Raw genomic sequence first — 27530 nt, 5'->3', positions numbered from 1 at the left:
TTTTATGATCTTATGCAAGTATTGACCAACCTATTCCATTTACATTTAAAAATTACGGAAGGCCGAACAGCTAATGAAGGATATTATTTGCTTGATTAACACCATTGTGTAACCATAAACTAGTCTCCTCGAGTGCAGCGTAAGTACTTGCTCTGGGAATTCAGGTGAATAGTCAAAATGGTTTTTTAAAGTCGCATTATTTGTGTTATTTTTAGCGGGTTCGATTAATTTTAACAATCTGATGTCCAGTACTTTTTTTTTTTGTCGACCTCATTCCTTTGTCTTCTACTCTCTGACATTTTTCAAGTAATGTAGTAAATTAAATCCATCCAGATAGTAAAATATTTAGTTCATGAGCCAAAACTGATATTCGCTACGTAGATATAAGGTTGCTGGTTTTTCAAGGGATATTGACGTTTTAGATACTCGTCTCAACCACCAAGTCAAGGTCTAAGAGCTGTCTAAGTTTGTATCGTGGTGCATCAACCCTTTATTAAAGCGAAACATTCGTTGGTAGAGCATCAGGTTTTTTATTGGAAAGCTTTATAAAAGCGCCTTTGTTTGCCTGTAATCCAAACTAAACTTGGTCTGTAAAATAATCTTAGTCTTTAAAAACAGCAGATATGTGTATTCCTTTAGTTTTAAAAATGTGATTTATTTCCTGACTGAATAACTGTTAAAAGAAAATCCAAGCAGCTATAGCTTTCAATGCATTATATGCTTATTCTACAAATGCTTTTTCAGCACATTTTTTATCCAACCTTGAGACTGTTCTATTTTTTTCTTTAAAAAAAAGGGGGGAGGTATGGCAAAAAAAATTAATAAAATTCAACTGTTCTTTACTTTTCTATATTTGGAAAGTTCATTAATCATATAGGTTATCTATGTAGATACGGTTCATTAAATTTACTTGCAACTTCTTGTTATACAGGATGCATGATAAATTTTGTCCGCTCTGAAAAAATAAATGGCAATTTCCGAAAAATAAATGGCCGTCTACGATGAATGTCCTATCTTCTATTGCGGTAAACCCATCTGGAGTCTCCAAGCTCCTATACTCTCGATTTTATGCTCAAATAGTTCGGCCACAAATGGAGTATGGCATAGCTATCAACTGTTTCAATCATACTCAGCTGAAATCTTTAGAAGAGGCACAAGACAAATGCATATGTAAGATCTACGGCGAGTCTAGAAAAACTTCCACCAAGGTGATGCTCCATTTGGCTAAGTTACCCACAATGAGAGAAAGAGTAGCTATCCTGCAAGCCCAATTCCTCTTTCGTTCATTATCTTTACCTGAGGACACACTGCTGTATCGCTTAATGCCACATATACAGTACACCAGAGGTCATCAATGGTATAAACTATCAAAAACTGCTCTGTGGAAATTGATGCCGCCGACAATAGCCGACTTAGATACCCGAGGCTTTAGAGCAATAAAAAAGAAATTTCTTCACTCTAACCTTGAAAAACAGATCCAAGGTAAGAACTCCAAACTACTTTCCAGCTGTCGACCAACAATCACTCTCGACCCTATCTTGTGGCTACCAATGACTCATGAAGAAAGAAGTCGATGTATACGATGGCGCCTTGGTTGATTGCCAGGTGGTGCTCCCAAACCCTGCCCTTACCATCCCAACAACAACCTGTCAAGACGTCACGTCATCAGCTACCTAAATATGCATCGCCGTCTCTGTATGTCTGAAGCAATAGCTGACCCTATATCTTTCCTTTTGAATATACTTCCGACATACACATTTGTTCCCTCTAGTATTGCTTTGTCCTGGACCTGTCGATGGCCCCGTTATATGTTCTATCCTCCATGAATTAGATCAACTACAACACTATACAACCATCCCATGCAAGACACCTCATGGCCAAAAACTAATTGAATGGCTGAAACAACTTAACTAACTTTGTATGTCTCTCTATACACCCTACTTTCCTTTCACATTTTTTACCCTTGAACCCGAAGGGGGTTTTTTTTTCTAAACATCAAACCTCCAAACGGATTGATCTGGTCCGGGCGGACACTTATTTGTTTTATTTTTTAGCGCTCAATTGGACCTTTAATAAAATATAACGTTTTTTTAGTCCACACCTCACTTTCACTCAAGATGATGTGTGCTCAATTCTTTGGTCTTTTCATTGGTTCCTTTTGTCGACAACACTGATCTCTGGACTCTCAGCTGCTGCGTGCTCTCTGTTATATGGCGTGTCCATTAAAGATTTACTATTGACGGCTTTCCTTTTATTGATAAGCAGTTGGTCATTCATGCTATGTCGCATTTTGCCACCCTCAAAAGGAGCAGGCTTGACCTTGACTAGCATGTTCCATCGCTTAAACTCTGTTTCTTTTGGTTCACACTGCTCTCAGACGTGTGACTCCTGTTATATTATATTTTATAAATAAAAATAAATTATTTATTTACAAAAAAAAAATATAACGTTTTCAACCAGCAATAAACCAGAATCAGTATGAACCTCACTTTCGTGGTTTTGCCCTAGCACAAGAATTAAAAAAAAATATAACGTTTAAACAAAATAAATAGCGCTACCTTAAAAAAGCTTGGTATTTTGTTAGCAAATGATTGTCGCTTTTAAAATTTTACTTTGTCTTTTTGGGCAAAGTCAAACTGGCGTTACTGAGGGATTATTGTTAGATAAGATGTGAAAGCTTATCTCTTTCCTTTCGCTCCAACAATTGAATAACATGACAAAAAATTTTTTTTATGAAGACGGACACGATAATGTCTACAATAAGGATGGAGAGAGAGTTTTCGATCCGATGGAAGGTGTATTAACCAAAATCAGTGATCCAAACGTAGTATTCGAAACCATAACGAGTCAAAAGCCCCACTTAAGTCTCAAACCAGCAGAGAAAGAAGTGATAGCAAAAGATACTATAAAAAATGCTGTAGAAATGATCAAGAAAGCGGCGTTTACAATGACTAGAACGACCAAACCAGAAAGATATTTATTTACTGAGTGATTGAGGGTCCTACGGAAAGAGGAAAAGTGACCTTGTATGTAAAGGATCTTGGAATTAATCCTCGTACTGCTATACGCTGGTAGAAACACTATCAAGAAACTGGGAAGGTAACTTATAAATGTTGCGAAGAAATCCCGGCCGACCCAACTCACTGACTCCTGAGAATGAACAGCACATTCAACAAATAGTAGAAAAAGACTCAAAACTTGTGCTGATGACATTATTGATTCTCTGAAATCGTAGTTTGAGGAATTTCAAATCTCCAAGTCTCAAATAAACCACCAATTGACAGACAACATGCTCATTTCAATAAAGAAGCCAACCTACGACCTTATGACAAGAACCTCTGACAATAACTTGCAAACGAGATACGAGTGGTTCATAAAATGGAAAGGTTCGGATCTGGGTTACACTAAGAACTGCGCTTTATTGATGAGGTTGCATTGAAGATAGCCAAAAAAAAGAAAGCTTGCAGGAGGCAAAGAGCAAAGAGCAGGCGGACATTATTTTTAAAGAGCCTACTAAAGAGTACCAGCCCCAGTGTACAGGATGTATATTAATGCAAAATAAAAATATACGCGTGATTTAAATTCAGCATTGTATAACGTTATATGTCATCATTACAAAATTCATTTTTATACCCTTTTTTTTGTATTTTTTATTCTAATTGAACATGTCATTTAGACCACCTCGTTCATTACCTATTCTCACACTGTTTCATAATGTAAGGTCAAATAATTCAAAAGCAGCCTTAGCCATGTTACAGAACAAACAAAAAAATCTGGATGGAGAAGAAAAATATCGCATAGATGTGATGGATGAGTTTAAACAACCACCAACAGATACACAATTAAAACAAGTAGCCATTTTTTTAAAAAGTAAAACACCTTGGAAGGATATGCTATTACCAGATGCTAGTAAAGAAATTACAAATTCTCATGACGCTTTCAAAATGGTTCAAGATAAACCACAATTACTTCAGTGTCCTATTGTAGTTGATTGGGAAAGAGGAAAGGCAGCTATTGGCGTAAAGGATTTGACAGAAATAGAAAAGTTAATTGATGAAAGAAAATAAATAGAATAATGAATAATACACGTTGCATTATTTTTGTTATTATTATTTACAATCTATTTGAATAAATGACATTTTTTTTTCTTTTTTGTTTCGTTGCGTTTTTCATCAAGGGATGTAAGTACGATGACATTACAGTTTTCTTTTACTTGTGAACTTGGCTCGATTAAGAGATGATGAGCATGTGAAATTTCTGGATGAGCCATAGTACATACAGGAATGCCCCTTACCCAATCATCATTTATGATGTCTTCTAAAGAACACCTCTGGGAAGGGTTAGGGCTTAATATACGTTCAATAATAGGCCTTGCTTCATGTGGAAGCGATTTGAATAACTTCACTGCGCCTTGAGTTGAAGGATTAACAAAGCTTCTGTATGCTTGATCTTTTTCAGGATGGGGTAAATTCCAGGGAAACCGACGAATGTGCATGCAAATAAAGATGATTGCACAAGACCATAGGTCAGTCAGTCGCGCATCATATTCTAGCTCGGTGAGTTGTTCAGGGGCAATATAAGGATCTGAACCACAGGGGCCTTGGCTCATGTGTACTTTACTATCAAAAGGATATTTGTTGACAACAGCGCAACCAAAGTCAATGATTTTAACAACACCACGCTCATCCAAGACCATATTATCTAACTTGAGGTCTCTATGAGCTAATCCCATCTGATGCATATATTGAACACCACTCAATAACTGGCGCCAACAACAAGCAATTTCTTCACAAGACATTTGGCCACTCATCACAATATTAAACAGGTCATTGGGAGCAAACTCCATAATTTCATAAAAGATTTGGCCATCTTTAATGATGTCGAATGTCTCGATGATATTCGGATGATGCAGCGCAGACCCAATACAGAACTCAGCAGTGATTTTCTTGACGTACTCTTTTTCGGATTCATTTAAACTTCGTTTTCTGAATTGCTTGACTGCAAATACCTTTTGATCTGTACTATGTCTAATTAGTCGTACAGATCCACCAGCACCTTTACCCACAAATTGACCTAGAGAGTAAATCGTTAGCTTTTCTAACAATAAAACATATATCGCTTCTTACCCCATTTGCCATATTTTATTTCCAAATCTTTGTTAAATTCATTTGCAAATGCAATTGTATCGCAATTACTTTGACCAGCAACAAATAATTTTTTGCTTTTATCTCCTTTGAGAAACCTTTTTAAGTTATTAAAGGGGGTGTTTTTCTTTTCTGAACGATGAAAATGGGTACGCTGATATTTTTTGTTGTATTCTGGCTTATTGAATATAAATTGAGACGGTGTGCTTAATTTGCAGGAAAGTGAGTCCGTACTGTAATTATAGTTTTCATCATCAGTCGATCTATCTGTTTTTAAATTTAAGCATGATCTGTAGCCCACTCGCTGCTCATTGTTGCTGTGATGAGAACATAAGGAGGAGGGGGTATGTGTAGTTGTAGATGAGAAAGAGCTTATATCATAAAGTGCATGTTCATGATGGGGTATTAATAGTGGTGTACTTGGTAAGGAAGCATCGAGCATGCTGCTATATTGAGCTGTCTTTCCTGGTGAATTGAAATCAGTGCTTTGTAATTCTTTTGAAATTTGATGAATATCTATCATAAGGCTCGTTTAAAAAAGGAAGAAAAAGATACTTTTAAATCTTCGCTTTATATTTATTTGTATTTATAGTTCAAGAGACATACGCGTTTTCATTTCTAAATAAGGAATAAGAATCAAAAGTAAATCTAAGAATTTGATGTACCGCTTTTAATTACATGGTTTTATTATTAATAAACTTGTATAGTTTCAGATTCTTTTTTTCAATTTAATCTACATATAAATCGCTTTACAGATCTTTTCTTGTTAGAAAATTCTATGTTGTAATTAATAAAATTTAAAGCTACGAATAGCTTTGTTCACATTTTATTTCCTATTCCGTCCATTTATGTCCCCCTCCCCCTCTTTTTTTTTGGCTGTTGTATGTTTAAAAAAAAAACGGCATGAACCTAATCGAATTAACATGGATATTATGATTATAATTTATTTGCCAACCTTGCTGTTCGTATAATTCACAGTGTAACGAGCTGATAGATACCCTATAAATAGATGTACTCCTATATGTATTTGTATTTGATAAGCAAAACATTCATAAAAAATGTGTATTTCGATCACAATTTTACAGGAATAACTTATATGCGTTAAACTGTTCTTCTAATGTCTTAATTCTTCGGGTAAACTTGAATTTGGCTAAGCATTAAATTCTGATATTTCTTTCAGCTCTCATCTTGTAAAAACGTTTTTAGATAAGAGAGACGACGTTAACATTCAAAATGAACGAATGCAACAAACTAACACATAAAGTAAGGAATAAGTTAAAATTTTTCTGTAATTAATTATGATTATTGATGTATTTAATGTTAACATTTTTTTAAGCAGAATGTTGTTTTTAAATATTGCTTTTTCTACCACTTTTCGTGTTGATTCAGTGATATATTTTTTAAATTTTGAGATGATTAAGTGTTATGCTAAAATCTAATTTATGGTCATGCAATTTCTTACATGTTTGTAAATTTAGATAAGTTTTGTTGTTAAGTGAATCAGTATTGTTAAAATAGATTAAACTTTTGAGGTTTAGGAAAGGCTTACAGTGAAGATCATTGACTTTCATGAACTTCAGTATTTAGTATAGAGCACAGATCGACGCTTTTCAATTGAATGCTTGATGGTTTTATTAGTCTATAAAATAAAGATAAAAAGATACAAGATTCTAAAGTGAGAAAAGAAAAATAAGAGTAAGATACGAGTATATTTATATGTTTTTAGTTTCAAGTATAATAAAAATTTCACTGCCTGTCTTTGAGTAAAACAGCAAGCCCATTGGAAAGCTTCTTTTCTTCCAAATAAAAAATCTAGCTATAGTTAGATATTGAAATAGTCAAAATTGGATGATCAAGGCCTGTTTGCGGAAACAGCTTTCAATATTTAAAAAGAAAAAAAAAATGTTCTTGAAGGGCAAGCCGTTATGAAAAAATTAATATGGTAATTGACTACTTGACAGATTGTAATTTGAAGATCATTAGGATGGTTATTGGGGATGTATTCCTATGTATTATGTACTGCTGTATCATTCTGAGTTTTGATAGAATGCTCAATGTCTTTTTAGTAGAACGTCAAAACTCGAGGATTAGAAGTTATGTCAAGTATACAATCCAACCAGCCTTGAGTAACGACAGGAGAGTTTATAATGTATAGAACTTTTAAGAATATATTATTAATATGAATTTTGTTCTTTTATTGTTTTAGCCCATTTACTTGAGATACTTATTTTAGTTGATTGTTTGATCAAGTCTTCCATAGTTTTTTTTTAGGAGCTTCTTGTTTTCATTCTTTTTCGTAACTTTCATTCTTGCAAAGCGAGAAGCGATCTCAAAGTTCTCACCAGCTTCTTTTACCATCTCCTTCAAGACATTGCAAATTTAATCGTCATTGTACCTAATTTAGACAGTGAAGAAACAAGAAAAAATCCCAGAGTAGTATTTATAATATATTTTATGACATTTTCTTCTGTTTTATAAAATGATGTTGGTTGAAGTTGTTTTTATTTATTAAGATCCAAGAGAGCGCATATAAATAAGCTATCCGCCTGAACCAGAGAAATCCTGAGTAAATATAGGAGTGTGGTAACATAACTGAATCTTTCTCAAGAAATATGGAGCTAATAATTGGCTATCGATATATCCAGGAGATCGCCGTATTCGAGGAGGTAAAAAAAAGTGCATTGGAAGCATATTTAAAAGGAGTGACAAAATATCTGAGATTGTTTCCAGTATACAACGACGCTGATGCATATCCAGGTAGTAAATAGCATGTTTTCTGGAAAGGATATGAACAGAGGTATGGCGGGCAGGGTTTGGGTAAATTTTATTTAAGGTTTACGATATTTTTGAAATAAAAAGTTAATCAATAATCTGTTAGAATAGTGTGCGTTTTCTCCTAGAACATGTCATTTCCATCCCTTCACACACTTACAAAGCTCTATTCTGCTCATCGTCTCAATATGCACCGTCGACTACAATCACCTAAAACAATATTTGATCCTCCGTCCTTCCTTCTGAACAATTACTTAACTGAATACCATATTCCTTTCAAGTAGACCTTACTTGCTTTCTTCGATGGCCTACTATCTGCACCATCCTCTATGAGCTCGACTATATATGTCACGAAAAAAAAAAAAAAAAAAAAAAAAAACTCCTTTCACCGCCATCTTGTCTTGGGCCAAACTCCTCGATTGGCTTCCCACTTTCTGTCGCTAGTGTTTCTTACACTTGTTATCGTTTCTTTCCTAACATTTTTGCCCTTGATCCCATAGGTGTTTTAGCTTCTACTCATTTCTTGATTTGACCTGGGCAAAAATGTTGAAAAATAAATCATCATGCATCCATTCATAGTTTAATTCTATATGTAAATAAAGTAAATGGTTAAATGTATGCTTTTTCTGTATGCAAAAGAGTCTATCGAACCTATGGTCTTTCCTTGGTGGTGAATAACTTTTACCAAAATACATGAGTATTGAAATTATCGAATAATTTTTTTTTAGAATACAACTTTATTTCATTACAAATAGCCAAGCATAACTATATTTTAAACAAATCATATAATAAAGATTTTAATAGAAAATAGAGTATGTAGCTTGGCGTAATAACCATATTCTATGATAAATAAATACAAATGTTTTTTATTCTTTTACATATTTGAAGTGAAGTTGAAAAGAGATTATTAAATCCAGAAGAATAGTTTAAGAATATTCAGAAAATGATGATGTATTGCATGCGTATAATAACAAGTGCACACGTTCAATACTTATTAATGGTAGCAACATTAAACAGGTTGAGATTATATATCGTCCTTTTCTATAAAAAACAAAAAACAAAAATATACTTTACACTTTAGCCAATCATCTTAAGGGTATTGCAAAGAAAAGGTCTTTCACCGAAAGTCATGTAACATGAAAAAACGTGTGCTTTGTTTTTTTTTTGCAAGTGAACAGAAACTGCAGGTATTCAATTGGACACAAGAAAGATATAAAAAGTGTGTATTATCTCATGTAAATTACTTGTTTTGTAGCTGTAAAACCATGATACAATGTTATTTCTAACGACAAATGTATCCATCTTTACGCATGTCTTTAAAAATTTAATCTTGCCCTATTACTGTGTTCATACTCTAAACAGACCACAAGAGATGGCTCTCTTGGTTGCACAAATCTTTAAACCATATGAAGTTGTACTAAAAGTTATTAGGTTTTGAATGAAACCTTTTACAGAATGTTTTTAAGTTTTTCTTTTTCACATGTCTAATATAGGTGAAAATCCAATCATAAATAACATTGACCAAACAGTGAGTCCAATCGAACGCAAGTGTGATGAATCGAATGCCGGCTCACCTTTTATCTTGCCTTCAATTTTGCTTAACCACCAAACCGATGAGTCATATCCATTTGACAACGCTATTTCTATAACGAGAACTCTCGATAACTTAGAGTGTCCATTAAAAGACCAAGACGTGGAAAATACCGAGCTATTCATCAAGAAAACACATAATGTAAAATCAGAGACAAACATATTTTTAAGAAAGAAACCTTTAGCTATTAACGATTTACTGGTTCCCGAGTCAAGTAAAAATGATCAAGAAAACAATAATATAAAAGACTACCCGATTTTTAAAAGGAAAAATAGTGATTCAATATCAATAAAGGATATTGAACAAGAAGGACTCAAATTACTTTTACACTCTGCTGTGCCTTTAGGTTATTTTCTTTATTATTTGTTGACAGAATACAGCAGTGAAAATTTAGTAACGTTTTGTTAAAAAAAAAAGAGTTGTATCCTAACCAGAAATAGTTTTTTTATTTGGCAGTTGATAATTACCAAAACTACCCATTTTCAAGCCAAAAAGAAAGAAGAATTATAGCGAACAAGATCACAAAAGCCTACTTGACAAGCTCATCAGAATTAGAAGTGAATCTAGAAGAGCATGTGCACAAAGCTGTCAAAAAAGCACTTGAGCAGCAAAGATCAACATCCATATCCAGTGGAAACGAGTTTGAAGCTGCCAAAAGACACGTATTTCCATTGCTGAACAACAGCTATTATCGATTTCAAACAAGTCCAATCTGGATTATGATGGAATCAAAATGCAGTAAGAAAAGAAAAGACCAAGACATGTTCCTTATAACCAAAAAAAAAATTTGTTTTGTAGACGATATAGATTCTTATAGCGCAGAGAGATCTCAGGCCTTAGTTGTCAATCTATTGTTGTCTTACATGGAACGTGACAAAAATAAATATTGCAAAGCAATCTCGAAATTGCTTTATTCTTTTTGTCATGTATATTTGCCTATTGGTTATCAACTATTGAACTCGACTGACAAATTTTTAAACGAAAAAACTAAAAAAGGGGAAAGCGATAAGAAGATTCGCATTAAATCTGATTTACTGGAAACAAGTTTTTTATAAAGTCACACTTAAAATATCACAATTGAAATACGATGGTTTACTTTTGCATCTGGACACACTTACAATTATAAATCCACTCTTTAAAGTAATATGCATTCATTAAAGTATCGTTTCAAAAATATGACACATGGACATAGAGGTTTTAATCGAAAAAAGGCTTTTAAGAATGTTGAAGCTGGTGTAACCTTTTTCTTTTGTTTTCTTTATTATATTATTAGAAATCGTCTCTTGCTATAGACGAGACCAGGCCCATCCTGAGAACCATGATTGTCTTTTTTTGGAAGGGTCAGCCAACCTTGGTACATCCGCTTCTACCTCTTTTGCTTGATAAACCGGACCAACATTTATCAAGTCTAGTTCTGTATTACTTTGAGCACCAAGTTCAATTACAGTGACCGTAATGTCGTCACGGAAATATCTTGAAGGCTGTCTAGTAAGTCGCTTTGAAAGTTCAAATTCTTCATTTTCTACTGGCTCCTTTGCTCTCACGTTCTTATAAACAGCGTCAAAAAGTAGTGCTTCACGGACAAGGTGCGTAGCGGGGTTCATCTCGCCCTTTGTTTTCCATCTACTCATAATCTCTGCTGCAACTTGATCACCATCTGTACTACGAACATCATACCAACTCAATTCATCCCATAGACCATCCGTGCCCAAAACAATAAATTTGTCTCCTTTCTGTAGCTTGTGCCGAGAAACGAGAGGTCTAGAGCTTAAATAGGGTGGCGTGCGGTAGTTGGCTACAATGTGGTGATGATATCGAGAAAATGTTCTATAGGTATCGTATGGAAGAAACGGTAGTACTTTTGTTTGATATTCTACAGGTACTTTATACATGATATCACCAAATGCTGCTCCAAAAGGAAAAATAAAAACAAGGAATAAAAGACATTAATCATGTTGTATACATAAAAAAGTAAAACTTACATCCACCTACAGCAATCAAACCAAAAATACGATTTCTTACAATGAGAGCATTCGATTCTTCAGAAGGGTGTTGTGATATCATATGTGCTCTCCAGTCTGGATTAGCAGGTGATTCTTCTTCAACTAAACGTCTTCCTTTCCAACTACCATCTTCATCTTGACTAATAACTTTTTTTTCATACATGTTAACACACAAGCTGTTTATAAAGAGCATCATTATACTTACTAACTACGCGAGAGTCACCTGTATTTGCTGAATAAACAACGCCATCTTTCAAATATACAGTCAAAGCACAAGAGCCATTGATGGCTTCATCAATTATGGCCTGAGTTGCTTGCTGATCAGGTTGACGGGCAACTGCTGCCTGTATATCCTTTTCTGTTGTTCGCTTCAAGTTTTTTGGAAAAATGTCATAGAATCGTTGTTGAATGTCTTGATCGAGGTCAACAAAAGCTGTCGAGATGGCATTCTCAATGTCTTGTTCTGATCGTGAGTGCTGCTTATTTAGCTCTCTAGCCATATAAATAGGTAATTGCTGTCTTATTAATTTTGAGCAGTGAGGACCAATATGACCTAGAACGTAATGGCTAATTTCGTAAGAGGATTTTTTTATTTTTGATTTTGTTTACCATCGTAAACACCTGCGATTAGGCCTTGCTGAAAAGTATTGATGCTAAATGTGTCCTCAACAGGGTTGTTTGAAGGAAGTTGATTGGTATAGACAGCTTTAACATAGTTAACTTGAATCTGGTTTGCAAATTGACCTGATCGTAATCTTTTGTCAATCTCTTCTTTTGATAAAAGCTGAAAGGGTCGTCGATCATAGTGTTTAGGCACATATGCTTCTTTTACTGGGGCCACCAGTTGAGATTCTTTGTCAATTGTTTTAAAGTAGTAGTAGCCTCCAGCAGATCCAATGCCGCTTAGCCCTGCTACTGTTATCAATGTAGTACGTAAAGAGCCGGGCATATTTTTGTAACAAAAAAGAAAGACGTGTTTAGTGAAAATAAAGTGTGAGTTCATGTTTAAACACCGTCTTGCTCCACGTCTCTTCACGTCTTGGACTTCAATACTAATATGTTCAATCTGCATCTGGAATAATCTGCGAGCCTTTGAAGTTACGCTATATGACGCAAAGTAGATATTACTCTAGATTCATCCTATTTAGGTGTGCTTATTGATAAATAAAAGATCTTTAGCATCATTTAAAAGACAGCAGTCAACTGTGTACCTATTGTGTACCAGACTCTTGCAAGCTTTTTCTTACATGGTTCTGAACAACGGCTTTGGATTAATATACTTAGCTTATTGTATATTGTTTTACATATATTCATATATACAAAGGATAATTTATTATTAAGAGCAAAGGAAAGAGAATCTACAGTCGTCTCAACATTCTCTTTTTCATGACTTTTTTCTTTTCATTATCCTGTTCTAATGCTCTCTTTTGATTTGTTAATGATTTAATTGCATGCTGCTCATCATTCTCAATTAACACCTTTTCCTCATCATTGCTCTTCTTCTTTCTTCTTTCTTCATCAAGTTCCATATACTGAGATTTCCCTGACTTGGCTTGTATAGATGTGTATAGGCGTGCTCTTTTTGCATAATCATTGTATTGTTCCAACAACAATCTCCCAGCTTCCTCATTTAATGCTGACTCAGGGTTAGGCACAATTAATAAACATTTAATTGCCTACAATAATATTTTGAGCGTTCTATCCATTGTTATTTTCAGCTATTTACCAATAAGACATGTCTTATACCAAGTTCTGGTTTCCAATCTTTTTTCAATGTATTAACACATATTTCTCCTTTATCAGATACATTAGGATGAAATATTTTTGTCATAAAATATCCTTTTGGAGGTGTATCTGGGAAACTTTCATCCAGCACTAATTTTATTTTAAAGTAACCTTCTTCATAAGGTGTTTTATCTAACAAATAAAAGTCAATATACTGTCTTAGTGAGGTGTTTCGTATCGCTTACCTGGTCCTCGAATCCAAGCTTGAATTTCTGTTAAGCTTTCATCGTTCATAATAACCTGAACATCCTCTGGTGGATCACTTTGTAAATTTTCTAATTCTTTTACAACAAGTTTAACTGCCTTAGATGTTAATGTTGTCATTACGAAAAACCAAGTACGCGCAACAAGTAACAAAAAAAGAAGAACGCGAATCTGTTATTTTTTTGTGACTTTAACGCGTTCTTTAATTTTGAGAAGAAATTTCCATTTCAAGTAAATTTTGATTAGCCACTCGTAATTTCTCCTTCTTACAAATAAAGTAATCTGCTTTCGCTTTTTATAGTAAGCTTTTTTTTAAAATTATAATGGGCGATCTCTGTGTATGGTATATTAATGCGACACGTAAACAAGTGACATTCAAAGTTTAGTTTTTTGCTTTTAAATACAACGTTGAGGCATTCAATGTTTCAAAATCTAATTGAATTCTATGTATATCTTACTGAAATTAATGAAACTAGAAAGAGATAGATGAATAACCATACTTTTATTCCATTTCTTTTATCACATGCTGACTTATACGGTGCTTTAAATTCTTACATAATCCCCATCTTCCATGTTTTTTTTTCATTTTTTTTTTTTCATTTTTTTTTTTTCATGGATTTTTTAAACAAATACTTAAAGCCTCATCAGCGAGTTTCTTTAATACTATACCCAGCTACAGCACTTATCGCATTTCTTTATTCAATACTTGGAAATCCACCAGAGACCTATTTTAGTAATAAACGCAACATCTTGAATGTCTATTTTGTGAAAATTGGTTGGTTTTGGGTCACACTTGTTTATTTCAGCTATCTGTTTCTTGTGCAGTCCAGAAAAGACATTCGACAGTTCATCAATGGCGCTTGTAGATATGTATTTGTTACAATGTATTGGTACCTTATGACGCAATGGTTGTTGGGTCCAAGTGCAATTGACCGGATCTATGTGTTAACGGGAGGCAAATGCTCATCATTACTGCAAGACGTTGAGGTCAATGTCAAATTAGCCAACGTATTTGAACAGCAGGTCTGTAGACGCTTAGGTGGTCAATGGATAGGGGGTCATGATGTCTCTGGTCACTGTGTACTTCTGATTCATGCCAGTCTCTTTTTTTGGGAAGAACTTTCTTGGATGTTTTATTCTTTTGATCAATTCCTTCTTATCAAAAAGCGAAGCAAAGTTCAATACCTTTCAATAGTGGCTATCTTGGTTATTTCTGCCATATGGTGGTTTATGCTTTTTCAAACAGGTCTTTATTTTCATGGGCATTATGAAATCTTGTCTGGTACGCTTTTTGGTATCTTGGGTTGGGCCATTTTGGTAAGAAAGCTTTTTTTGTTTTTTTTTTTTTTTTTTTTTTTTAAAAAAAAGGAACTAACTTTTTTATTCAACTGTAAAGTATCTTGGCTTATTTCCTAGAGTTTCATTTATAGATTTACCATCTCCTTCACTTTTATAATTATTATAATTGTCTTAAGAAATATAAATAGGCTTCCCCAACGGGTGGATTAGGTGTAACAGCAACCTTGTTATCATTGAATAAAACCCATTCGTTATTTTTATACACATGCGATACGTAATGACCACAATGAACAGAAGTACCCTTGTGTGATACAAATGAATCCAATTGATAGTTAAAGGGTGGCGTAGCACCTATTTCAGAATTTCATTAGGAAAAAAAAAGAACAATAGTTGTAATAGTAAACTCACTGCCAACTTCTTGAGGATTTACTGTAGTAGTTTCATCTTGTCCATTGTCTTCTGGATGACTAAACAACCAGTCTAATGCTCGCTCTGTGTTATTGTTCTAACTCTTATCGTAAGATACACCGAAAAATATTTTTTAATTCACTCACTGTTTCACGCAAGGCCTTTTTTGCTTGAGCAGCAGTAAATCCCATGTCTTGCAACATCAGAATTTGATTCTCTGCAGGGCTTTCAGTCTGGCCGCTACTTTCTGTGGGCAATGGATCATCAATATCTGGATCCTCCATATGCTCAAACATCCAATTCATAGCAACTTCTGCACCGTTATGACCTGTGTTCAGTAGAGCGCGCTTACAACGGTTTTCTGAAAAGCCCATAGCCATTAATTGCTCAATATCATCTTGATTAAATGCAATACTCTCCGTGGTAGATGATGATTCTTCAGGTAGTAATTCTTCTCCGGGTTGCTGACCTTGGCTGACGTATTTGTCCAATTCAATGGGTCCTTGAGGAAATTCAATGCTAATTGAAAGTTTCTGAGGCACCCAGTTAATGAAAGCAAAACGACGGGGATTGATAACAAGTATTTCGGGAAAAGTACTAAATTTGACTGATCTAAATAATATCATTGATAAATAATATCATCATATAATACTTTTTTTTTTCTTAACCTAATTGTCGTTGTCTTTTCTTTGCAATTTGGACAATCATATCCTTCGACAGTTTCGTCAGCAATGAACATATCCAAGCATTCATAAAAGCTCACTGATTTATAAGTTTCTTGTCCCTCACCATTGTCTTCCTTTAACTTTAGGGCGGGTACATTCACAGAAATACCACTCGTCTCATGTTTTTGATACTTGACTTTTTTACATTTATGGCACTGAAGGCGCTGTTCAATCATAAAATCAAATAATTTCGTAGGATCGTTGCTACTGGAAGCGTGTTCCTTTTGTCGTATTGTCTTACAAAGATACTGGAAAAATTCAAATGCATCTTGCTGTCGCATGGTTGAAAACTCCTCATGCCCTTTACCAACAAGTGCCTTGAACATACCTGGTGCAATACCCTCTTGGTATTGTACATTATCATCATTGATCTTGGGTTGAGAGTATCTTCCTGATAATATACCGTCGGCTAACTTATGGAGTTGGCAGTACCAACAGTTAGCAGGTTCGTTTGTGCATGTCTTAGCGTGATCCTTGAGTTCATTGTTATATCTATTCTGAAACTTTTCAATGTTGAAGATGGATTGAAGAACAGAAGCCATATAACAACTACATCAGGGATATAAATAAATATGTTAAGAATCGGCATATCCCACTCACCTGTTGCCTAAATTTTTAAGACCAGTGTAGCCTGCGCCAAATTTTGGTTCTAATTGCTTACCATCTTCAGTGGTCATACTGAAATCAAATTTCAAATTTTGCTCCAATTGCTACAGTAATAATAGTAAAAAAAAAAAGGTCATGATTATTGCTTAATGTGTCTCCTTACTAATTCAGTCATACTCTTTTCTGTTTTTAATTGATGCGATACATTAATACCCCAGTTTGCAAGGTGTGTAGCCAAGTCATGATCTAATTTAGCATCATCACAGCTATAGCAATAAATATCTACCTCATTTCTTATTAATAAACTAAAATAAAAAACTTACAATTCTTTTTTTACCCGCTGTTCCTTCAGGTGTGATTGTACCCATCTTCACATTGACTCCATGTCCGGTCTTTTGAAAATGATCAATAGCATGATTGTTTCCTCCAGAGCCATCATAATGTCTTCTTCCACAACCTAAATTACCGCATACCAAACATAACCATAAATTTTCTTTCAAGTCACAATCAGCACAGTGTGCCAAGTCTTGTCCTTCTAATTTCTTGGGCGGTTCTTGAGAAAGACAAAGTGTGTGTTCACAAGGTGTGATCACTTCTTCCCAAGCTTTCACTTCAGATTGTTTGGCGGAAGATAAAGCAGATAAAATGGCGTCTACAATCGATTTCAACTTTATCACAAAGTTTAATAACATGCTTTTGTATGCGTACATGCACCATTTATTTTACCTCAGGCGTGCTTTCTCTTGAAGCTTCTTGGCCTTCACATGCATAACAGCGTATTTTTGCTTGATATTCGTATTGAGGTTCTTCAGCTGAAGGATCAATGGCGAGCTTACTCATCTTTTGTGGTGGACTTCCATTATCTAATCTCTTATTCTGATTAACGACAATACGACGAATGTTCACTGTCAGAGCATGTCCAAAGAGTTGATAATGATTCAAGGCATGATTTCTTTCATTGGAAAGACATGCACCATTGAAACAAGTTAAACATACATCGATGCCTTCAGGTCCATCCTAAACGAAAAAAAATCTTAATACCTTTTTCGCGTAATAAAATACTATGTTAAAAAACCTGGTTATCGAAGCATTGAGTGCATTCTTCTTTATGTATTTGTGTATAAGCAGAAGGCAAGTTTAATGAAGCGCTTTGAATGTGTGAACAAACCATGGGAATGAAAAAGAAAGAGAGGAAAAAAAAATAGTTAGTTTGCTACGCGTCTAGATTATGCTTGCTGAGCTTTTATAACTCAGACATCGCTGCACATTTTTTTTCTTTATAGATGATTTGCAATGACAGGGCGAAATAGCCAATCATAATCTTTAGCTTGCCACCCTTTCATACATTAAGATTTATAGGAATGCTATGGTGTGAATATTTCTGCTCATTTAGTTTTTCCGAAGCTTTCATCGATGAAAAAGCCTTAAAAGTCTATGGTTTTATTCCTCACTTTTTTAGGTAAACCTTTCTTTGAATATATCATCACAGGATCTCGTCACGGTAAGTAATTGATTTACAATTCAATATTTTCTAAGGACTATTTGTTGGAACTTGTTTCGTTCATTGACATGCCCCTTAGAAGGTATGGTCTCTCGCTTTACCTTTAGCCATCTTATTAAACATCAGCATTGAGATAAGATTAACCTGAACTTATCCTAAATTTCTGACCTGCCTTAGGTTCTTCAGGGTTCTCCTTTTCTAGCTGTTCTCTTTTGGCAGTCCTTTCCCTTATTTTTTATATCCAAATAGAGGATCCTTTCTCAAATTGGCATGGATTGCCATACCACACTCACACTACTTAATTTACATACGTTTTGTATTTTTTTTTTTTTTTTTTTTTTCATTTTCGCACAACAAAAGATAGATGATGTAGCCAAAATAATAAGGCTAAAATCTTTCCATTTTTTTATTCATGATTTTGTACGAGTAAGCGGCTTTTTTTTAATTCAACCAAACTTGTAAAAATATTTGTTGTGGCTAAAAGCAAAGTAACTTGTGCTACACCTACCATGAATCTCCTACATAAAATTATTCCTAAGGCTCATCAAAGTAACAGAGTAGTGACTATCTAATTTCGTGTATGTGTGTCAGAGTTCATGAAGTAAATAGTTGTGACAAGTAAACACATGTAATGATTTGTGTAACAATTATGTTTTTTTTAACCGGCACTTTTAAAGATCGGTTCGTGAATTTTTTTTTTCTTTTTCTCTCTTTTTCCAAAAGGGATATCATGTCTGTTTACAATCATAGACCTATGGGTCCGCCTACACCCAGTCGTCTTATGGAGCTATTAGATGCTGTTAAAAATGAATACGATCAACTTGCTCAAGAAGTTATGGTCTGTAAAAGTCAAAGAGACGAATATGAGCTTAAAAGTAAGAAATAATAAAAAAGAAAAGGATTTTTATTTATAACCGTGTTATTGTATAGTGAACAGTCAAATCCAAGAAATGAATATGTTTCAACAAAATTTGATGGAACTTGAAAGAACACAACAAATGATCAAGAAACAGTAAACAATTTGAAATCATTTAAACATGTTCCTTAAATTAACTTTTTATTTCTTGTTTAGATATGAAGACGAAATTGCTCGTCTTCGTCAGCAACTTGAACAACATGTAAGGAAAAAAAAAAGAAATTAAAAAAAATAAAAAGCTTATAAAAAAGGCGCAACAGTCTCAACATGGTGGAGCAGCACCCCCACCTGCAGCATATGGAGGTATAACAACAAAATAAAGGAGAAAGAAAAAAAATTCACTTTTTAGTGTAGGTCCAAGCGGATATCAGCAACAACCACCTCCACCGTTAATGGATACAAAGCCTCCTGTGCATCATTCTGGTTATCCAGTAGGACCACCGCCTACTCATGCACCACCCAATTCTTCTTCAGCACCTCCTCCTCCTCATCCTTCGTCTGGAACACCTTATATGAACGGTGGATCACCTCTTCCTTCTAATGCTCCTCCTCCATCATCACAATGTAGGCGTTGCATATCATCTTATTTTTTTTTTTAAACATGATATATAGTGACTAGAGGAGCCAATCTTGTAAAAGGTGGGGCTGGACCTCAGACACCCAATGAGCCATTGGGTGATATCAATCCTGAAAACGTACCTGCAAATATGAAAGTAGAAGGTCAAGACTGGTTTGCATTGTAACGTCTATAATAATAATATTGCTCTATTACGTGGTGGTTAACATTTATAATAGATTTAATCCTAAAGCGACCCGTTATCTCAAGGTAGATCTCTTACATACATTTGATCATGGTAGTGTTGTTTGCTGTGTCAAATTCAGTGCTGATGGTCGCTTTCTTGCTGCTGGCTGTAATCAAGCAACCTACATCTATGATACGGTCACTTCTACTCGTGTTGCGTAAGTTTACAAAGTTTTTTTATGTATTCTTTGTATTCAATTACTTTTAGTGTTCTTCAAGATGAAAATGCTGGGCGTGAAGGCGATTTGTATATTCGTTCTGTTAGTTTTAGCCCTGATGGAAAATATTTGGCAACAGGCGCTGAAGACAAACAAATCAGGGTATGTCGTCTTACACATACAAAACATGTGGGATTCATTTATTCTTGTTTAGATTTGGGATATTGCAAAGAAACGTATCCGTGGTGTATTGACTGGACATGAACAGGATATTTATTCATTAGAATTCAGTCGTGATGGGCGTATCCTTGTTTCTGGATCAGGCGATCGTACAGCTCGTATTTGGGATTGGCAGTCATTACGCTGCTTACATGAGCTTCGCATCAATGATGTCGATCAGCAAGATTTGGGCGTAACCAGTGTGGCTACCTCTCCAGACAGCCGTCTTGTGGCTGCTGGTAGTTTGGATAAAGTCGTACGTGTCTGGGACGCGCATACAGGCCAATTGTTGGAACGCTTAGAGGGTCATAAAGATAGTGTTTATTCTGTTGCATTTATGCCGGATGGGAAGACATTGGTGAGTGGAAGTTTGGATAAAACGTTGCGTATGTGGCAACTGGGTGCAGGTGAAAGAGGCTATGAGCGTAATAAAAATGCTTGTATTCAAGTATTTTCTGGTCATAAAGTAAGTAAAAAGGAGAATAAATGGATTATTACTCATAAGTTTATAGGATTTTGTGTTATCAGTAGCAACAACATCTGATGGTAATTGGATCGTATCAGGTTCAAAAGATCGTGGTGTGCAATTTTGGGATCCACGCACAGGTCAAACACAGTTCATGCTTCAAGGTCATAAGAATTCTGGTAAGAAAAAGTAAATGGTAAAAGAACGACAGTAATCATCTCTTTTTGATAGTTATTTCTGTTGCAACAAGTCCTGGTCATAAGCCAATGTTTGCTACCGGTTCTGGTGATAATCGTGCACGTATCTGGAGTTATGAGCCTTTAGGCCCATAAGTGTTTATATAAGAAGGGAAAAAACAAAGTTTAAAACCTGTGTGATGTAGAAGAGTTTATATTGTTATTTGCTTTATAAAAAAAATTAAAAAAAGCCAAAAAAGGAGGTAATATTTTACACTGCTTAAGAGTACCAATTTACAATGTTTTCATTTCCAACTTGCGTAACTTTGCCATCTCCACTTTGTGGGAACAAACTTTTCATTAGATTAAAATCTTTTACTGTTCGAACTTTTAGTACGGTTTATTATCTAGACTCATTAGTCAAATTTTTTTTCTTTCTCTTTCTCAAACTTCCCTGTCATCAAACTGGCTATGTCTTATTTTGGTTTTAAGTATAGACCAAAATTGTTTGATAGAATTGAATTCTGGTGAATAGGGAGAGAGATAAGCGCAGGGATGACCTCTACCTGTAATTATTTCTTCAATTTTATCAGCAGTATGTATAGGTGTGTTATCCATTCTCAAATAAAAGCCTTTTAATTCAGGAAATCTATTTATACAACTCAATATATAGGATATGAATAGAATCTAATAACTAATTACAGCTCCTTTAGGTAATCGATCTCTAGGTTCGCTTTCTTTTACATGATCTGATTACTTTTATCTTTATTTATTTATTTTTTTTGGCTCATAATATTCTTATTTCAATGCTTACTACACGTATTGCGTAAATTGCATCCAGAATTGTATATGATACTGCTTGAGCAGAACGAACAGTTGATCTCTTGATCGGTACGCTATATCCATTTGAAACGAAATACCCTCACAGTATTTTTCCATCCGAGTCCTTTGAATGCTTCAGTTAAATTATCGACAGTATCTCTGATGATGTCTAATGCATTCTTATCAAAGAAATCCTTTAGACAACCTCTACAGTCTTCTTGAAACTGGCTAATTTTGTTAGTCAGATTCTCACAAGTATCCCATTCAAGATTCTCCCTTAACTTTTTAGCCCAGCTCTGTGCTATGCTTCCAACAATACTAGACATCCTATCGGCAGCTGCTGGGCTTTGTGTGACTTAAGCTGAAGATATCATAAACATTTCCAATGCAAGCCCTTTCAATTTTTTCTGTCAAGTATTTTATTTTTGCTAAGATTATTATCATTAATATTGAGCTCAGAAGGTTAAACGCATTTATTCATCTTAGATAATAATACTATTTGAAAACATGAAATATTCATTTGTTTATAATCTTTTTTTTTTTTTGTGTGTTATGTCTTTAGGATTATCTTTTTAACCCTGATTCCGACTATTAGGGATCAATTCGAATGAAATGGCATCATCGTATATTCTATTCAAATTCTCCGTCAATCTGCATCTCAGAATTATTCAAGAGTAAAAAATCCATAATTTGTTTTGTAACAATATTTTTGTGGGGAAAAAAATAGTTGATGGTGACACAAAGTTGATTAATAAATGCAGTGCAATCTTTAGTTTGAAGCGAGATTCCCTTCTCTTTTCGAATTAGAATGGTCACTGCGCTAAAACATATCCGTAAGACAGACTCACGCTGCATGATTCATGTGACCTTCTCACTAATATAAGAAAGGAGAAAAGTATAAATAGTGTGTGCTTTTTATTTTATTCCTTCTAGTTTTTATTATGACAAATGCTATAGAAAATACTATTTATCCTGTTCCGCAAAGATTATTAACTGATAAAAAGCTTCCTAAACCTTTTATTTCAAGTTTTGAAGGATATAAACAAAAATGGCAAGAAAGTGTAGATAATCCAAGCAAGTTCTTTGGCAATGTAAAATATAACAAAAAAGTACGCGTTTATAAACTGATTATCCTTGTACTTAGCTTGCCAAGGAGTTATTACATTGGACAAAACCATTTGAAACAGTATTGAGTGGAAGTTTAAGCAATGGTGATGTTGCTTGGTTTTTGGAAGGTGAGCTAAATGCTTCATTTAATTGTGTGGATCGGCATGCATTAAAAACACCAAATAAGGTTACTTTGCAACTATATTTAAACCAAAGTAATCCTTTTCTCACATAACCATCAATTAGATTGCTATCATACATGAGGGAGATGAACCAGGCAATGTCCATAAAATTAGCTATCGCGAATTATTACAAGAAGTATGTCGCGTTGCAAATGTACTCAAATCATTGAATGTTCAAAAAGGGGATACTGTGGCCATATATATGCCAATGGTACCCGAGGCTATTTATGCCATGATTGCCTGTGCTCGCCTAGGCGTAGTTCATTCTGTCATCTTTGCTGGTTTTTCTTTCGAGTCTCTTCGTGATCGCATTAATGATTGTGGTGCTCGCATAATCTTGACTGCCGATGAAGGCCGTCGAGGAGGCAAAAACATTGCAATAAAGCATATCGTGGATGAAGCTCTCAAAAACACTCCCACGATTGAACACGTCCTGATTTTACGTCGTACTGGGCTGAATATACCACTGACTCCTGGTCGAGATCTTTGGTGGCATGAAGAGCTAGCCAAGGCTCGCCCCTACTGTCCTCCAATAGCAGTCAATGCAGAACATCCTCTCTTTTTGCTTCACACATCAGGGTCAACAGGTATAGCCAAGGGTATGATCCATGCTACGGCTGGTTACCTCCTTGGAGCAGCAGCAACTGTGAAATATATCTTTGACTATCATGAAGACGATGTTTATGCTTGTATAGCTGATATCGGATGGATCATAGGTCACACTTACATTGTTTACGGCCCACTTTGTCTAGGTGCCACCACTGTTTTATTCGAATCCACGCCTACTTATCCCACCCCTTCTCGTTTCTGGCAAATGGTCGAGAACCACAAGATTACTCAGTTTTATACGGCTCCGACAGCCATCCGTGCCCTTCGTCGATTGGGAGATCAATGGATTGACAAGTGTGACCTTTCTTCCCTCCGTGTCATTGGTTCGGTAGGTGAGCCGATCAATCCGGAGACTTGGGAGTGGTATTACCAAAAGATAGGCCAAGGACAGTGTGCGGTGGTGGATACTTACTGGCAAACCGAAACAGGTTCTATCATCATCACACCTTTACCTGGAGCCACAGCGACCAAGCCAGGTTCAGCCACATTCCCCTTTTTTGGCATCAAACCTGTCCTTTTGGATCTAACCACAGGAGCTGAATTGAAAGGAAATGATGTCACTGGTGTCTTGGCTATCTCTCAGCCTTGGCCCTCGATGGCTCGTAGTGTTTATAGAAATCATGATCGATACCTTAATACCTATTTGAACCCCTACAAAGGTTATTATTTCACGGGTGATGGAGCTACACGTGATAAAGACGGTTATATTTGGATTAATGGGCGTGTGGATGGTAAAAATAATACAACACAAAATGATGACTTTCCTAATTCTTCTCTCTTTCTCTTTAGATATCATCAATGTCTCCGGCCATCGTCTTTCTACAGTAGAAATCGAGTCTGCCTTGAGCCTTCATCCATCTGTAGCCGAAACAGCTGTTGTAGGTGGTCATGATGATTTGACTGGCCAATGTATCCATGCATTTGTTATTTTGAAGTCCAATCTTGATGATTCCAAAGGACTTGAGAAGGAGCTGGCCTTGCAAGTGCGTAAAGTGATTGGTTCCTTTGCTACACCGAAGCGTATCTATGTCACCAATGACTTACCAAGGACCCGTTCTGGTAAAATTATGCGTCGTATTCTTCAAAAAGTTATCAATAAAGAGCAAGATTCACTGGGTGATATCTCTGCTCTGGCAGATCATTCTGTTCTAAATGAATTAGTCAAACACGTAAACTATGGAAAATAAAATTATTTTGAGAAAGGAAAAATAAATAAGCGAACTGTCACCCCCTCTCTTTTTGAGCCTCTTTTTTTTTAAAAAAAAAATCCCCAATCAAAAAGTAGATTATGAGTGCACAGCAATTACCTAAACTTGGTATTTTATCTTTCTAATAAATCTTCTTTTTATTCAAAACTGACTCTTGTTTGTCTGCTTAGTATTTGTCACTGGCAATAAAAACAAATTGGCTGAAGTACAAGCTATTTTGAAAGGTGTCATCGATGTCGAATCTCACAATCTAGATTGTAAGCATTCATAGTTAAAAAGCGCGTGTAAACTAAAATTTATACTAGTACCCGAACTTCAAGGAGAAACCCAGGAAATTGCTAAACAAAAGTGCAAGATTGCTGCTGAAACAGTAAGGATAGACATACCTTTTGTAGACTTGGCTAACACTCTACGTATAGCTAAATGGTCCTTGTATTACAGAAGATACATCTTTATGTTTTAATGCCATGAATGGCTTACCTGGTCCTTATATGTAAAGAGTTTTTTTTTTTTTTTTCTTGGGACGAAAGTTAAGCTGATATGCAACTTTATAGTAAATGGTTCTTGAGCTCTCTTGGACATGACGGTCTCAATAAGATGCTTGCAGGATTTGATGATAAATCTGCTTTTGCCCTTTGCACTTTTGGTTATTGCGAAGGACCTGGTCATGAACCTGTTATTTTTGAAGGAAAAACGCCTGTAAGCAACATGATTGTCAAGCTAGATATAGGACTCATTTTGTTTGTAGGGTAAGATTGTTCCTTCTCGAGGACCTACTACTTTTGGTTGGGATAGCGTCTTTCAACCTGATGGATATGAGCAAACTTATGCAGAATTAGATAAGAGTATTAAAAATTCAATCTCTCACCGTTCAAGAGCTTTAGATGAATTGAAAAAGTATTTTCAACAAAAAGAACAATAAAGCCTTTTTTTTTTTTTTTTTTTTTTTTTTTTTTTTTTTTTTTTTTCTACTTTAGTACCCCTTTGAGCAATGATTATGAATGACATAAGAAGTAAGGAGAAGAGACAACATTCCAATTGCTGTTCATCAATTTTTTTTTAAAAAAAAAAGCGAAAGCAGAACTTTGGTCAACAGAGATCACTTTGATCCGAAAGTACAGCGAATTATAAAAGAATGAACAAGATTTTTTCGCGATATTCTTCCTCTCTATTAACACCTCTTTTTTTCTATCTTTAAAATACTTTTTAATTAGTATCAAGTCCTTAAAAAGCACGTACCAACTGTGAGCTTAAAGCTTTCTTTTTGTCCCTTGAACATGAATAATTCAATAGTCACATTTTGTCTGATACTATTTGAATAAGAATGCCTTTAATGCATCTTTTCTACAACATTCCACTAGAAACTAGGCATTACTTTCTCCTTCTTTCATGACCTTTTAAGGGAAAAAATGGACCCGTTTTTCAAAGAAAGATAACCTGGCTTTATTTACATAAAATTAAATTGGCTAATTTTCTATAAAGAAGGAGTCTTTGAGCTCATGAAGAATGATATTTGTAAGAACGCTTGTGCTATCAGAATAATAATAATAATAATAACGTGCCACCAAGCTTAAACCTGAAAAATTTTAATTTTGTTTCAAATTTTTTTTCTTGACATCGTGGACATGATGAGGTGTATTTTTTTTTAGACATCTCATGGCATTTAGTGTAGACATTGTTCATTTCCTAAAATTAGAGGGACTTAATGACGTTTTTTTTTTTTTAAGAAAAAAAAGCCTAGTTTTAATGATATTAAATAGTTAGCTATACCAAATCTGAAGGCACTCTGACTTTTCTGTGAAACAAATGCTTTTTCTCTACAAATTTTTTCACCTCTTGAACAACTTATCTGCCATCAGTACATCGACTATAAGCTTCAATAAAGTCCATTGATCTCCTAAAATACCTACGTATATGTGCTAGATCGCCGGCTTTGTTCAAAAAGGAATCGATATTTTTCTCAAGAGACTTAAAGGAGTAATCGCATTTTAAGTGAGCTTCTCTTTTTGCTGCACCCCAGTACATTTCGATCCAATTGCATTCGCAATGGTATTTAGGATACAGCTCAAAAACGTGGACAGAGTTTATGATCACCTCCTCCAAAACAGACTTTTGATTTTAAAATCAGGGCAATTCTTTAAAAAATGGAGAGCGCAGCAAATTGGATTAACTCGATCTGGAGCCCACAGTGCACCTTTCATTTCTTACCTTCCAGATCATGTCCAATCCATAGACTTCTTTCCTCCAAAGTTTTACTTATTCCCTTGAAGTAGCGTACTTTTGTTGTTTTCAAGCTGATCTCTTAAATGAGGGGCAAATTGATTCGTCTCATTCCTATGTTTTTTAAGATAAGCTCGTTTTCTAGCGTTAAGTGGAGGCATAGTTTTAGAGTATAAATAAGGGAGAAGAGGAACCTATGTTATAGTACGAGCTCTTTCATATTGAATACGTGATATGTGACTGTTATTTTCTCTGTCCTGCACCATACGGTATAACAAAGAATTTGTTTCAATATATGTCTTCCCTTAAGGATTGCCAGCTAAAATTTTGAAATACCGCGTGTTTTCAAATGATATAAAAAGAAAATATTATTAATAAAAATAACAATCTAATCCATAAGAAATGTTCAGAATGGTTTATATAATAATTGTTAAGGATTTGTTTTATTGTTGGATTATTTGTGGAAAAGTTTATAGCTTTTGAAAATTGTCAAAAATTTTTCAGGTTTAAGCTTGGTGGCACGTTAATAAAAAGGAAAATCCTGGCTACGATGATTTGAAGAATTGTTAAAAACAATCCTTTGAAGAGATCAGACAGGAAAGGTTGT

At 34.9% G+C, this 27530-nt stretch overlaps 10 protein-coding genes across 10 annotated transcripts; 6 read left to right on the top strand and 4 right to left on the bottom strand.

Annotated features, from left to right (window-relative positions):
- Positions 1-988: 988 nt before the first annotated feature.
- RO3G_04102 (uncharacterized protein) lies at positions 989-2413 on the top strand (the record flags this gene model as incomplete). The annotated part of the gene is made up of 4 exons (XM_067658692.1): positions 989-1170; positions 1338-1357; positions 1476-1482; positions 2095-2413. The coding sequence occupies 4 exons, from the start codon at positions 989-991 to the stop codon at positions 2411-2413; spliced, it is 528 nt and encodes a 175-aa protein (XP_067514793.1).
- A 1252-nt stretch (positions 2414-3665) lies between these two features.
- Positions 3666-4067, top strand: RO3G_04101 (uncharacterized protein; the record flags this gene model as incomplete). Its single annotated transcript, XM_067658691.1, has 1 exon — positions 3666-4067. One exon carries the CDS (start codon positions 3666-3668, stop codon positions 4065-4067), a length of 402 nt encoding a protein of 133 aa, XP_067514792.1.
- Positions 4068-4109: 42 nt separating this feature from the next.
- RO3G_04100 (uncharacterized protein) lies at positions 4110-5586 on the bottom strand (the record flags this gene model as incomplete). Its single annotated transcript, XM_067658690.1, has 3 exons — positions 4110-4120; positions 4201-5073; positions 5127-5586. The coding sequence occupies 3 exons, from the start codon at positions 5584-5586 to the stop codon at positions 4110-4112; spliced, it is 1344 nt and encodes a 447-aa protein (XP_067514791.1).
- A 2327-nt stretch (positions 5587-7913) lies between these two features.
- On the top strand, positions 7914-8130 carry RO3G_04099 (uncharacterized protein; the record flags this gene model as incomplete). Its single annotated transcript, XM_067658689.1, has 2 exons — positions 7914-7961; positions 8023-8130. The coding sequence occupies 2 exons, from the start codon at positions 7914-7916 to the stop codon at positions 8128-8130; spliced, it is 156 nt and encodes a 51-aa protein (XP_067514790.1).
- A 1266-nt stretch (positions 8131-9396) lies between these two features.
- On the top strand, positions 9397-10347 carry RO3G_04098 (uncharacterized protein; the record flags this gene model as incomplete). The annotated part of the gene is made up of 5 exons (XM_067658688.1): positions 9397-9648; positions 9692-9721; positions 9802-9900; positions 9948-10245; positions 10325-10347. 5 exons carry the CDS (start codon positions 9397-9399, stop codon positions 10345-10347), a joined length of 702 nt encoding a protein of 233 aa, XP_067514789.1.
- A 446-nt stretch (positions 10348-10793) lies between these two features.
- On the bottom strand, positions 10794-12459 carry RO3G_04097 (uncharacterized protein; the record flags this gene model as incomplete). The annotated part of the gene is made up of 4 exons (XM_067658687.1): positions 10794-11302; positions 11490-11657; positions 11716-12063; positions 12120-12459. 4 exons carry the CDS (start codon positions 12457-12459, stop codon positions 10794-10796), a joined length of 1365 nt encoding a protein of 454 aa, XP_067514788.1.
- A 409-nt stretch (positions 12460-12868) lies between these two features.
- RO3G_04096 (uncharacterized protein) lies at positions 12869-13529 on the bottom strand (the record flags this gene model as incomplete). Its single annotated transcript, XM_067658686.1, has 3 exons — positions 12869-13186; positions 13237-13427; positions 13481-13529. The coding sequence occupies 3 exons, from the start codon at positions 13527-13529 to the stop codon at positions 12869-12871; spliced, it is 558 nt and encodes a 185-aa protein (XP_067514787.1).
- Positions 13530-14958: 1429 nt separating this feature from the next.
- Positions 14959-17708, bottom strand: RO3G_04095 (uncharacterized protein; the record flags this gene model as incomplete). The annotated part of the gene is made up of 9 exons (XM_067658685.1): positions 14959-15149; positions 15349-15818; positions 15875-15968; positions 16077-16480; positions 16532-16641; positions 16701-16783; positions 16875-17205; positions 17264-17554; positions 17706-17708. 9 exons carry the CDS (start codon positions 17706-17708, stop codon positions 14959-14961), a joined length of 1977 nt encoding a protein of 658 aa, XP_067514786.1.
- A 1084-nt stretch (positions 17709-18792) lies between these two features.
- RO3G_04094 (uncharacterized protein) lies at positions 18793-20931 on the top strand (the record flags this gene model as incomplete). Its single annotated transcript, XM_067658684.1, has 11 exons — positions 18793-18913; positions 18969-19050; positions 19111-19156; positions 19206-19257; positions 19309-19518; positions 19567-19693; positions 19750-19914; positions 19965-20076; positions 20129-20599; positions 20646-20778; positions 20831-20931. The coding sequence occupies 11 exons, from the start codon at positions 18793-18795 to the stop codon at positions 20929-20931; spliced, it is 1620 nt and encodes a 539-aa protein (XP_067514785.1).
- Positions 20932-23088: 2157 nt separating this feature from the next.
- RO3G_04093 (acetyl-coenzyme A synthetase) lies at positions 23089-25625 on the top strand (the record flags this gene model as incomplete). The annotated part of the gene is made up of 8 exons (XM_067658683.1): positions 23089-24226; positions 24285-24664; positions 24781-24811; positions 24874-24960; positions 25009-25073; positions 25123-25196; positions 25258-25402; positions 25452-25625. The coding sequence occupies 8 exons, from the start codon at positions 23089-23091 to the stop codon at positions 25623-25625; spliced, it is 2094 nt and encodes a 697-aa protein (XP_067514784.1).
- Positions 25626-27530: the final 1905 nt, after the last annotated feature.

Source organism: Rhizopus delemar, genomic scaffold (genome assembly GCF_000149305.1).
Source record: "Rhizopus delemar RA 99-880 supercont3.2 genomic scaffold, whole genome shotgun sequence".
Classification (NCBI taxonomy): Eukaryota; Fungi; Mucoromycota; class Mucoromycetes; order Mucorales; family Rhizopodaceae; genus Rhizopus; species Rhizopus delemar.
The sequence above is the reverse complement of the archived record's forward strand: the minus strand, read 5'-3'. Positions and strand labels throughout refer to the sequence as shown.